We start from the raw sequence: 13,595 nt of genomic DNA, 5'->3' as shown, positions 1-13,595 counted from the left end.
TAAAGCAATCTATACATTTAATGCAATCCCAATCCAGATTTCAACAAAATTTTTTAAGGACATGGAAAAACTAATTACTAAGTTCATATGGAAAGGAAAGAGACCTTAAATAAGCAGAGCACTTCTCAGGAAGAAAAACAAAGTGGGAGGTCTCACACTCCCAGATCTTAAGAACTACTATATAGCCACAGTTGTCAAAACAGCATGGTATTGGTACAATGATAGACAGATAGACCAATGGAACAGAATCGAAAGTCCAGACATAGACCCATCCATCTATGGATAACTGATCTTTGATAAAGGCCCAAAGCCCATTAAATGGGGAAGAGACAGCCTCTTTAACAAATGGTGCTGGCAAAACTGGATATCCACCTGTAAAAAATGAAACAAGACCCATACCTCACCCCATAGACAAAAACAAACTCAAGCTGGATCAAAGACTTACATGTAAAACCCAAAACTATAAAATTCATCAAAGATAAAATGTGGGCAAATCTAGGAGTCCTAATTTATGGCATAATGACTGGGACCTTTTAAAAATTAAATTCTTGTACGTATCGAAAGATTTATCAAAAGTGTAGAAAGAGAACCTACAGATTGTGAGAAAATATTTGCCTATGACATATCTGGCAAAGGACTTATCTCCAAAATCTATATAAAACTTCAACAGTTCAACACCAAAAAGACAAATAACCCAATTCACAAGTGGGCAAAAGACTTGAACAGACACTTCACCAAAGATATACAAGCAGCCAACAAACACATGAGAAATTGCTCACGATCATTAATCATTTGTTGTAGCTGTTATGTGCCTTCGAGTCGGACTGGACTTATAGTGACCCCTCCTTGGGTTGCCGAGGCAGTATCACTACGGAAGTAGATTGCCAAACCTCCCTTCCATTAGAGAGATGCAAATCAAAACAACAATGAGATATCATCTCACCCCAGCAATAGTAGCAAAGTTCAACAGATCAGATAGTAACAAATGCTGGCGGGGTTGTGGAGAGATTGGAACTCTTGTGTACTGCCGGTGGGATTGTAAAATGGTACAAACATTGTGGCAAACAGTATGGCATTTCCTTAAAAAACTGAAAGTAGAAGTACCATTTGACCCAGCAATTCCATTAATAGGAATATATCCTAAAGAGGTGAGAGATGGTGCATGAACAGACATATGTACACCTATGTTCATCACAGCACAATTCACCATAGCAAAGAGATGGAAATGACCTAAATACCCATCAACAGATGAGTGGATAATCAAATATGGTATATCCACACAATGGAATACTATGCCCCATTAAAGACCAATGTGGGATATGTGAATCATCTCGCAACATGGATGAACCTGGAGGATATTATGCTGAGTGAAATAAGTCGATTGCAGAAGCACAAGTACTGCATGAGCCCATTACTGTAAAAAGACAGAGAAGGGTTTGCTTGGGAAAGGAAATCATCTAGTAGGTTACCAGGATGGGAGGGGAGAGGAGGGATTGATTTTGGGGTAGTTGGGGCTTACATGCTGCCATAGTTAGGGGGTGGGATATACAAGAAGGATATATGACCACCATAATAACATTGGGAAATGAGAGGACATCGAACTGTGCATATAAGAGATAGATGACAGTTGCTAATACCAACCAATGTGTCCACAATGCCACATTGCCCTTAACACCAAACACTAGGCTATACAGATAAACACATAAACACCTGAGATGATCAGATGGGGGTCAGAGAACAGAGGTATACTCTAGACCAAGGATAGATTCAGCTGAGGCTAATCTTGCACAGACACCAGTGATACAAAATACTTGCATTCCTTACAGAAACAATAGAAGACAGACACAGAGTAATCCCTCACAGACATCCTGATACTATGGGAGAGAGAGATCCAATAGATCTACTACCTCAGGACCATAGTACTAGGGGACATCAGACTCAATTGGCACAACAAAATATATGAAAGCATTGCTCCACATCCTACATTGGTGAGTAGCGGCGACTGGGGTCTTAAAAGCTTTCAAGCAGCCATCTAAGATGCAGCTAATGGTCTCCAAGCATTGGAAGTGAAGAAGAACACAAAACAAACAAACAAAAAAAAGGGCATTTAGAAGCAATCAGCCCTAGGACATGATGGCCCTCGAGACCAGAAGAACTAGATGATGCCCAGCTACCAATACCAGCCACTCAGGAAAGGATCAAATCTGGAGATCATGGATAGAGTGGGAAGGAAAACGTGGAACATAATCCAAAATCTCAATAATGACCAGAAATACTGGTCAGATGAAGTCTGGTGAGACTCCCAATGCTATGGCCCTGGAATACATTCTGCACCTGAAATAAAACTCACCCCCAGGGGTGGGCTCTCAGCCCAATAGTTAACAAGATGTACACGCAGATCACTCAACCCAGGATGCAGCACCCACATACTCTATGGTAATACATCTCTTAGAGTCACAGACCATGGGGCACCAGAGGACCAACATTCAAACTGAGGAAATGCAGGACAAACAGGAGCACATAAATAATTATGAGGGGCCCAGGGGGAGGGTTGCAGGGTCGGGAGGGGAGGAAACTGGGTTAGAGTTGGACATGGCGAGTGGGGAATGAAACTAAATGTATGCATTACATTGAATGTAAAACAAGCTCTTAAAATAAAAATAATAATAATAATAAAGCAAATGGAAGAAATGACAAGCTAGAAGAGCTGAACAGAAGATTTCAAAGAACAGCTCAAGAAGACAAACTCAATTATAATGAAATGTGCAAGGACCTGGAGTTAGAAAACCAATAGGGAAGACCACTCTCAGCGTTTCTCAAGCTGAAAGAACTGAGGAAAACAGGTAAGCCTCGAGTTGCAATATTGAAAGATTCTATGGGCAATATATTGAGTGATACAGGAAGCATCAAAAGAAGATGGAAGGAATACATAGAATCACTGTACTGAAAAGAATTGGTGGAGTTTCATCCATTTCAGGAGGTGGCACATGATCAAGAACCAATGGTCTTGAAGGAAAAAATCGAAGCTGCACTGAAGGAACTGGCAAAGAACAAGGCTCCAGGAATTGACGGAATACCCATTGAGGTGTTTCAACAAACGGATGACGTGCTGGAGGCACTCACTCAGCTATACCAAGAGATTTGGAAGACAACTACTTGGCCAACTGACTGGAAGAGATGCATATTTGTAACCATTCCAAAGAAAGGTGATCCCACAGAATGTGGAATTTATCAAACAATATCATTAATATCACATGCAAGTAAAATCTTACTGAAGATAATTCAAAAATGGTTGCAGCAGTATATTGACAGAGAACTTCCAGAAATGCAAGCTGGATTCAGAAGAGGATGTGGAATGAGGGATATCATAGTTGATGTCAGACGGATCTTGGCTGAAAGAAAAGAAAACTAGAAAGATGTTTACTTGTTTTTTTATTGACTATGCAAAAGCATTCAATTGTGAGGATCATAACAAATTATGGATAACATTGAGAAGAATGGGAATTTCAGAACACTTAATTATACTTATGAGGAGCCTGTACATAGGGCAGGAGGCTGTGGTTGAAACAGAACAAGGGGATACTGCATGGTTTAAAGTCAGGGAGGGCGTGCGTTAGGGTTATATCCTTTCACTATACTTATTCAATCTGTATGCTGAGCAAATAATACAAGAAGCTGGACTATATAAAGAAGAACATGGCATCAGGATTGGATGTAGGCTCATTAACAACCTGCAATATGCAGATGACACAACTTTGCTTGCTGAAAGTGAGGATGACTTGAAGCACTTACTGATGAAGATTACAGTCTACATTATGGCTTACACCTCAATACAAAGAAAACAAAACTCCTTGCAACTGGACCAATAAGCAGAATCACAATAAATGGAGAGAAGATTGAAGTTGTCAAAGACTTCATATTACTTGGTTCCACACGAATGGAAGAAACAGTGAAGACATCAGAAGATATATTGCACCAGGCAAATCTGCTGCAAAAGACCTCTTTCAAGTGCAGAAGAGCAAAGATGTCTCCTTGAAAGCTAAGGTGTGCCTAACCCAAGCCATGGTATTTTCAGTCACCTCACATGCATGTGAGAGCTGGACAATGCATAAAGAAGATCAAAGAAGAGTTGGTGCTTTTGAGTTGTGGTGTTTCTGAAGAATACTCAAAGTACCGTGGACTGCTAAAAGAACTAACAAATCTGTCCTGGAAGAAATGCAGCCAGAATGCTCCATGGAAGCAGGCCAGAGATCACCTACTTAGGTCATGTTGTCAGAAGGGATCAGTCTCTGGAAAAGGATATCATGCTTGGTAAAGTGGAGGGTCAGCGAAAAAGAAGACCCTCAACAAGGTGGATTGACACAGTGGCTGCAACAATGGGCTTGGGTATGGCAGGGATCATGAGGATGGCACAGGACCGGGCAGTGTTTCGTTCTGTTGTACATAAGATCTCTGTGAGTCAGAGATGACTTGACAGCACCTAACAACAACACAGTAGTTATATTTTAGTTTTTGAGGATCCATCACACTGTTTTTCACAATGGCTGTGCCATTTTGCATTCTCACCGGCAGTGGACAAGGATTCTGATTTCCCTTTATCCTCACCAACATTTGTCATTTTCCTTTTTTAAAAAAAAATCTTAGCCATCCTTTTATGAGTGAGGTGTTACTTCATTGTGGTTTTGATTTGCATCACTCTGATGGCTGTGTTAAGAAATTTATTAGGAAATTTTATTTCAAATTAAGCTTAAAGATAGCTAGAACTATTTAAAAATTAGAATATCTATCTATTTAAAAATAAAAAACAACTGCCCTCAAGTCGATTCCAACTCATGGTGACCCCATGAATAGAATTGTGCTCCACATGGTTTTCAATGAGTGATTTTTGGAGGTGGATCATCAAGCCATTCTGGGTTTCAGGGTCTCATTCAGGTGGAAGCCTGAATGATTTAAACAGAATATTGGCTCTTTCAGCCAAGGAAAATGCAGCTCACTGAGGAGTGGTATATTATTGCATCTGAACACAGAGAGCATCATGGCCACACAATTTTTTGTAGTGAAGGGTTAAGGAAAGTCCTTCTCCCTGGCATCAGTGCCCTCTTGGCATCTCATATTTGAGGAACAGGAAATATGAGGGAACTATCTAGATGCTGTTGCCCTCACAGAAATATTGTGAAATTTATCTTAGTTCATTTTGTCCTAAGCAGATAAGTCAAGCCATCACATCTCCTGTTCAATTTTGGAGTGTAATCAATTTTTAATAATTGATTGTAATTAATTCTGATAAATCGATAATTTGTTAAACTAAGATGAATAAATACAGTCGCCGTTTATTTTGATTTGTAAAATTCCTTTTTATATCATTTCATGAACAGGTAAGAAATAGATACATTGGTAGATTCAATGAAGTAGACATTTTACAGTAAAATTTTATCTTACCTGAAAGGGGCATCTATAGCAGTTTCTTACAAAGGTGCATAGACAGCAGTTCCTGGGTAAAAATGCCAATTCAATGTCATAAATAGCATATAAAACAAACAAACAAACAAAAATTGCTGTCAACTTCGACTCACGGCAGCCCCCTGTGTGTCAGAGTAGAACTGTGCTCTATAGGGTTTTCAACAGTGGATTTTTGTTAAGTGGATCACCAGGCCTTTCTTCCAAGGCACCTCTGGGTGTACTGGAACTTCCAACCTTTTGGTTAGCATGTTAACCATTTGCATAATAGCACATAAATAGCATAAAATACATTTCACTTATTTAATATTAAATTTCATACTTTGATCTTAAAACTGATTACATTTGTAGAATAGTATACTGAACTATTTCTGTAGCCCTCTTAAGAAGTGCAGATTTATACTTTGGGCTGTTACATCAAAATGCTCCTATATGGGGGATATCTTTCAAATTATTTTGTCAGTCCCTTTTGCTAGCTCTTGACACTATATTCTAAAACTCAGTATTTGAATTTCCATAAAATCATCTGTGGAAAAACAGAATATTCTAGTCTTTAGCTATCAGAGAAGGAAAAATTTTCTTAAAATCAGCTCAGTTCAATACTTAAACCTTAAAATATCATCAGTAACATGAAGTACATGGATGTTTTGTAGGATTTTTTTCATCTTTTAGGAAGAACTTTTATAGATTGCAAACGTTAATAATTTTGTTTCTTTCATAAATGTAGCAAATAAGGAACAAAAGCCAGATGCAAGGTTTTATGCTAGACAGTTCCATTCAGTATAATTTTACCTTTCAAATTATGGGGACATAAATGAATGTCCTACTTTTGTGTTAAAAGTACTTGACTACTTTGTGGGATGTTTTGTGCCAATTCTTTACTAAATTATCTTGCTCATCGTTGCTAGGTAACACCAATGGCTTCCCTGGAGCTGAAAAATAGAGGGTTATAGGGAACAATTCTCCATTATTAGCATTTGACTAATAAGGCTTTTGATAAACTATATCCTCCTTTTCTAGGGAATGTCATTGTCTATGGCAATACAATCGACACTTACACCACAGTGGAAACGCTCTTAAACCTTGGTGTGAGAGGCTCCAGCATCCACTTCGTGCAGCTCCCATCCACCTCCATCATCACCTGTATCAACAACTACTCAGTGAAAAGTGCAGTGGTAGATGCACTCAGAGAAGCTGGAGTTACTATCTACCAGGATGCACTCCTGGCACAGTGGAACGACGGCCAGTACCCCGACCCCATCAAATGTGCCAGTTTCACCACACCCACCAAGCCTTTCAGACTTCAATGCTCCGTGAGTAGCCCCTGTGCACTTCATTCTCTGAATGGGGAGTGAAGAAAGCAGTCACCTGCCAGGGGTTTCTGTGTCTGAAGGATTGTGGGGAGTGGACTTACAGTCACAGATTTTGAGTTTTGTTTTCTAACTGTTCAGTTTATCTATTGCTGAATAACAAATCACCCCAAATTTAATGACATAAAACAACAATAAATTATTATTATTATTATCTCTCCTAGTTCTGAGGTTTGACTGAGCTCAACCAGGCAGGTGTAGGAGTACTTGGGGCTGGATCTTCCATGCAGTTGCTGTCCGATAGTGGCTAAGGCTGGGGTCATCTGAAAGGCTGCTAACTCACATATCTGGTTGTTAATTCTGGCTCACCTCCAGTTGTGGTTTTAGCCAGAACATTTATACATGGCTCATCCATGAGATTGGGCTTCCTCAGAAGATGGCATCTGGGTTCTAAGAGCAAATGTCCTGAGAATGGGATCAGTGGATAGATACAGCAGCCGCCAGAACTATAACTTAGAATACATGTTCCCCTTAACGGTGTTACATAATGTAATTTCATTTTCAGTCTAGTTTCAAGCTCCTATGAAGCCCCAAATAGCCAAAGTCATGAATGTCTACACCAAAACAGTATTAAATAATACTGCAATACTAGTAATCTTGAAAACCCAGTAAAAAGAACTAGTACAATGAAATCTGTGAGAGAACACTTTCTATTCTATTAGTGGAAAATCTTTGAATTTTCCTTCTCTGGCAAGTTTCTTCCTTATACAGATTCTAGCTTTCACAGGCTTTACTATATACTTAACACACTACTTACTGACACATAGTGACCCTGAAGTACAGAGTAGAACTGCTCTATAAGGTTTCCAAGGTTCTAAATCTTTACAGAAGCAGACTGCCTCATCTGCCTCCTACAGAGCAGCTGGTGAGTTCAAACTACTGACGTTTTGGTTAGTAGCCGAATGCCTTAACCACTGAGCCACCAGAGCTCCTTTACTTAATGAAAAATAAGTTTAATTAAAAAAAAAAACACTGGTAGGTGGAAATGACCTTTGAGGGGATACTGAATGGAAATTCTGGAAATTTTCAAGGCTTCAAGAGGTTGATTGCATTGTTTTTTTTTTTTTTTTTTTGTAATTTAAACTCAAATCAAATGGCTTTCCATATTTTTAGATAGGTGTAGCAATTGTAAAGGAGCTCTGGTGGTGTAGTGCCTAAGGCATTTGACTGCTAACCAGAAGATGGTGATTCAAACCCACCAGCACTCTGCAGAAGGAAGACTGGGCAACCTACTTGTGTAAAGATTTACCTCCTCAGAAACTCAAAAGGGTCTCCATGAGTCGGAATCAACTCTTGGAATTGAATTGATGGCAGTGAATTTGGTGTTTTGGTTTAGAGCAATTGTATAACTTACGTGTTAAGTAAATTTTTGCTCGAATCAAGGATGAAAGATGAGAAGGGAGAGGAGAAGGAAAAATGGTAGGTAGGGAGACTGAAAGATTCAGGGTCAGAGAGAGACTCAGAGAAATATACTTTCCTGCAGTCATTGGATAAGAATTATAAGACAGAATTTTAAAGAGATTAGAAAAGAAGCTGTCTGTGGTAGAATTAAATAATTGAGTGAATTAAGGCATGGAAAGGGGAGACAACCACATTGACTCTCTGGGGGAGAAAAAGGGAGATCACAGAGATGATGAATCTGAATCCAGCACTCTTCAATTAACTTTCTGTGATTATAAAAATGTTCTTTATCTACCCTGTCTAATAGGCTAGATAAAGAACATTTTTAGACAGGGCAGATACGCCTAGCTACTTACGTCTATTGAGCATTTAATAAGGGCTACTATGATTGAAGAACTGAATTTTGAACTTTATTTAATTTTAATTAATTTAGATTTAAAATCATATTGTCACATTTCACTAGTGACTACCATACTGGGAAGTGTAAGATTAATGGGCTCCCTGCACCAGCCATGGGTGTGTTGGGGACATGGAAAAGCAGTGCCTCTGGCCCAGAACAGCTGATGGCTGTACAGAAGGGGGCAGTGAGGTATGTAAAGCAGCCATGTAAAAGAAATGTGGAGGTAGCCATCAGTATGTTTAGGACCCATATCATATATATATGTATATATATGTATGTATGTATTTGCATGCTTTTAATAAAATAGTCAATTATATTTAGGTAAAAATAATTGAACTTACATTAACTACTCCAGTAATAACTGAAGACTTAAACATAATTACTTGGACTATTTCAGTAACTTTCAGCATCAATATAGAAAAAGATGTCCAGAAGAGCATGAGAATGTATTGAAATTTGAGCAGAGAATGGAGGGGTGCATACAAACAACTTCTATGTTGCATGCAGAGGGATTTGTGGCATCTCTATAGCACTATGCCTTGCATGTGGCCAGTACTCTATAAATATTTATTGAATTAATGCCTGCCATACCATGGCTTGAGGCAATAAGTCAGGAGCTCAGACTCGGGGCTGATGGTACTCTTATCCTCTCTGTGGCATCCAGTAGGGATGGGCTTACTGGGCTCAACAGGTGAGGAATAGGATAATTTGAAGCCTCGTGATTGGATGAGGTGTCCTCAAGAAAGAAGAGAGACCTAAATGTTAGAGAAAGAGCATAATTGGAGGCAATTCAGTCCATTGGACATCAGGCCAATTCTAACTCACGTCAATCTCAGGTGGTTCCAACTACAACTGTTCTCCACAGGGTTTTTTTCAAAGGCTGATTTTTCTCAAGAAGATCATGAGGTCTTCCTTCCAAGGAGCCTCTGAGTAGACTTGACCCTCTGACCTTTCAGTTAACAGCCAAATACATTAACAGTTTGCATCAACCAGGACCACCACAAGTAAAAAATATTTACTCTTAGGATAAGTCTTCCATCACTTGCTGTCCTTCCCTTTACAGGATAACTTCCATTTATACTCTAAACTGAATGATAACAAAGTGTGACATCAGATTATCTTTAGTTTCTCTTGATACCAAAGACAGTCAAAATCAATGCTCATGATCATTAGCCATTAGAGAGATGCAAATCAAAAGAACAATGAGATACCATGTCACCCCAGCAATAATAGCAAACTTCAACGAGACAGAAAATAACAAATGCTGGTGAGATTGCAGAAAGATTGGAATTCTCATACACTGCCGGTCAGGGTCAGGGAGTCACTACTGTGGAGATGGATCTGACTCTTAGCGGCCCCTCATTGGGTTTCTGAGGGGGTGTCACTATGGAAGTAGATCACCCATACTTCCTTCCGAGGAGTGGGTGGTGGATTTGAGCCGCCAGCCTTCTGGTTAGCAGTCAAATGCCTTAGGCACTATAGTACCAGAGCTCCCACACTGCTGGTGGGACTGTAAAATGGTACAACCATCGTGGAAAATGATATGGATCTTTCCTTAGAAAACTGAAAATAGAAATATCATTTAATCCAGAAATTCTATTAGTAGGAATATATCTTAAAGAGGTGAGAGACAAGGACACAAACAGACATATGCACACTCATGTTCATCGCAACACAATTCACTATAGCAAAGAGATGGAAACAACCTAAATGCCCATCAACAGATGAGTAAATAACCAAACTACGGTACATTCACACATTAGAATACTATGCAACATAAAAGAATAATGAAGAATACATGAACCATCTCACAATGTGGATGAATTATACTGAGTGAAATAAGTCAATCACAGAAGTACAAATATTGTATGAACCCATTATTGTAAATAGTGATCTAGAAAGCAGTGGCAGGGATCCAGGTAAGGCCAGGGATCCAGGTCATGGCCCTCCCAAGTGGTGGGAAAGCCGGGGAAAGTAGAGAAAAGCTAGCGGGGGGAGGGGGGACCAGGACAGAGTGAGGAAGCAGAGGCAGGGATCCCAGCAAGGCTGAGGTCCCAGGTCATGCCCCTCCCAAGCTGTGGGAAAGAGGCAGGGATCTATGTAAGGGGAGGGTGGGGAGGGTGGAGAGGTTTTGAACAGCTAAGGGAGATAAACTTGTCTGTGAGTTTGTCCTACTGTGGTGGTGTGTTGCTGTGAGGCTTGAGGCTGTGCCACTGCTGTCTCAAATTCAATAGCATTGCACATGGTGCACAGGTTTTAACAGCTTACAGACTGAGACAGACAAGGAAGAAGGAGAAAGCCATCCATTTCTCAAATAATTGGCCAAGGAAAACCTTATGAATAGCAGAGAAACACTGTCTGATACATTACTGGACAACTTTATGAATAGCCTGGAAACACTGTCCGATACAGTGTAGGAGGATAAGCCACTTAGCTTGGAAGGCTCTCAAAATAGGACCAGGAAAGAGCTGCATCACCAGAGTAGAACAACCCTTAATGATATGGATAAGATAAAGCTTTTGAGATCTCCATTTGCTGATGTGGCACGACTCAAATTGAGGAGAAATAGCTGCAAACATCCATTAATAATCAGAACATGGAATGTATGAAGCATGAATCTAGGAAAATTGGAAGTTGGCAAAAATGAAATGGAGTGCATAAAGATTGATATCCTGGGCATTAGTGAGCTGAAATTGACCAGTTTGGGCCATTTTGAATCAGACCACCATGTGGTCTACTATGCCAGGAATGACAATTTCAAGAGGAATGGCTTGACATTCATCATTACAAAGGATGTTTCAAGATCTGTCCTGAAGTACAGTGCTGTCAGTGAAGGATAATATCCATATGCCTACACGGAAGAGCAGTTAATATGACTATTTTTCAAATTTATGCACCAACTGTTGTTGTTGTTGTTATGTGCCGTCGAGTCAAACCCGACTCATAACGACCCCTCCTTGGGTTTCCGAGCAGTATCACTACAGAAGTAGGATTGCCCAACCTTCCTTCCGAGGAGTGGCTGGTGGGTTTGAACCACCAGCCGTCTGGTTAGCAGGCAAGTATCTTAGCCACTATGCTACCAGAGCTCCCAACTACCAAAGCCAAAGATGAGGAAATTGAAGATTTTATCAGCTTCTGCAGTCTGAAATTGACCAAACATGCAATCAGGATGTGTTAATTATCACTGGTGACTGAAATGCAAAAGTTGGACACAAAGAAGAATCACCGGTAGTTGGAAAATTTGGCCTTGGTGAGAGAAATGATGCTTGAAATCCCATGATAGAATTTTGCAAGAGCAACGACTTATTCATTGCAAATACCTTTTTACAACAACACAAACAGCAGCTATATACGTGGACTTTGCCAGATGCAATACACAGGAATCAGATTGACTACATCTGTGGTAAGAGGTGACAGAAAGGTTCAATGTCTTCAGCCAAAATCAGGCCAGGAGCTGATTGTGGAACAGACTATCAACTGCTCATATGCAAGTCCAACTTGAAGATAAAGACAGGTAAAACAAGTCCACTAGAGCCAAAATATGATCTTGAATCTATCCTTCCTGAATTTAGAGATCATCTAAAGAATAGATTTGATGCAGTGAACACCAATGACTGAAAACCAGAAGAATCAGGGATGACATCAAGAACATCATCCATGAAGAAAGCAAGAGGTTAGTAAAAAGATGAGGAAAGAAGAAAAGACCAAAATGGATGTCAGAGAAGACTCTGAAACTTGTCCTTGAGCAGAGAGTAGCTAAAGCAAATGGAAGAAGTGACAAGATAAAAGAGCTGAACAGAAGATTTCAAAGAGCAGCTCGAGCAGACAAAGCCATTCACTATAATGAAATGTGCAAAGACCTGGAGTTAGAAAATCAAAAGGGAAGAACATTCCCAGCATTTCTCAAGCTGAAAGAACTGAGGAAAAAATTTAAGCCTTGAGTTGCAATATTGAAAGATTCTATGGACAAAATACTGAATGATGCAGGAAGCATCAAAAGAAGATTGAAGGAATACACAGAGTCACTGTACCAAAAAGAACTAGTCGATTTTCATCCATTTCAGGAGGTGGCATATGATCAAGAACCAATGATATTGAAGGAAGAAGTTGAAGCTGCACTGAAGGAATTAGTGAAGAACAAGGCTCCAGGAATTGATGGAATACCCATTGAGATGTTTCAACAGACAGATGCCCCACTGGAGACACTCACTCAGTTATGCCAAGAGATTTGGAAAACAGCTACCTGGCCAACTGACTGGAAGAGATCCATATTTGTACCCATTCCAAAGAAAGGTGATCCCACAGAATGTGGAAATTGTCAAACAATATCATTAATATTGCACGCAAGTAAGATCTTACTGAAGATAATTCAAAAATGGTTGCAGCAGTATATTGACAGAGAACTTCCAGAGGTGCAAGCTGGATTCAGAAGAGGATGTGGAACAAGGGATATCATAGCTGCTGTCAGATGTGTCTTGGCTGAAAGCAAAGAATACTGGAAAGATGTTTACTTGTGTTTTATTGACTATGCAAAGACATTTAATTGTGTAGATCATAACAAATTGTGGATGACATTGAGAAGAATGGGAATTCCACAACACTTGATTGTGCTCATGAGGAACCTGTATATTGACCAGGAGACTGTTGTTCGAACAGAAGAAAGGGACATTGCATGGTTTAAAATCAAGAAAGGAGTGCATCAGGGTTGTAGCCTTTCCCCATATTTGTTCAATCTGCATGCCGAGCAAATAATCTGAGAAGCTGGATTATATGAAGAAGAATGTGGCATCATGATTGGAGGAAGAATCATTAACAAGCTGTGATACGCTGATGACACAACTTTGCTTGCTGAAAGTGAAGATGACTTAGTGATGAAGATTGAAAAATACAGTCTGCAGTATGGATTACATCTCCATATAAAGAAAACAAAAATCCTCACAACTTGACCCACAAGCAGCATCACAATA

The 13,595-nt window shown here is 39.7% G+C and overlaps 1 protein-coding gene across 1 annotated transcript in view; it reads left to right on the top strand.

Annotated features, from left to right (window-relative positions):
• CFAP61 (cilia and flagella associated protein 61) overlaps positions 1 to 13,595 on the top strand; it is a 722,434-nt gene that overhangs the window by 514,357 nt on the left and 194,482 nt on the right. Inside the window, exon 21 of the mRNA XM_007948197.1 lies at positions 6,478 to 6,770. Coding sequence (XP_007946388.1) covers positions 6,478 to 6,770 — 293 coding nt within the window. The remainder of the gene's footprint in view (positions 1 to 6,477; positions 6,771 to 13,595) is intronic.

Source organism: Orycteropus afer, unplaced genomic scaffold (genome assembly GCF_000298275.1).
Source record: "Orycteropus afer afer isolate SDZICR_OR568_19922 unplaced genomic scaffold, OryAfe1.0 scaffold00208, whole genome shotgun sequence".
Taxonomy (NCBI): Eukaryota; Metazoa; Chordata; class Mammalia; order Tubulidentata; family Orycteropodidae; genus Orycteropus; species Orycteropus afer.
The sequence above is the reverse complement of the archived record's forward strand: the minus strand, read 5'-3'. Positions and strand labels throughout refer to the sequence as shown.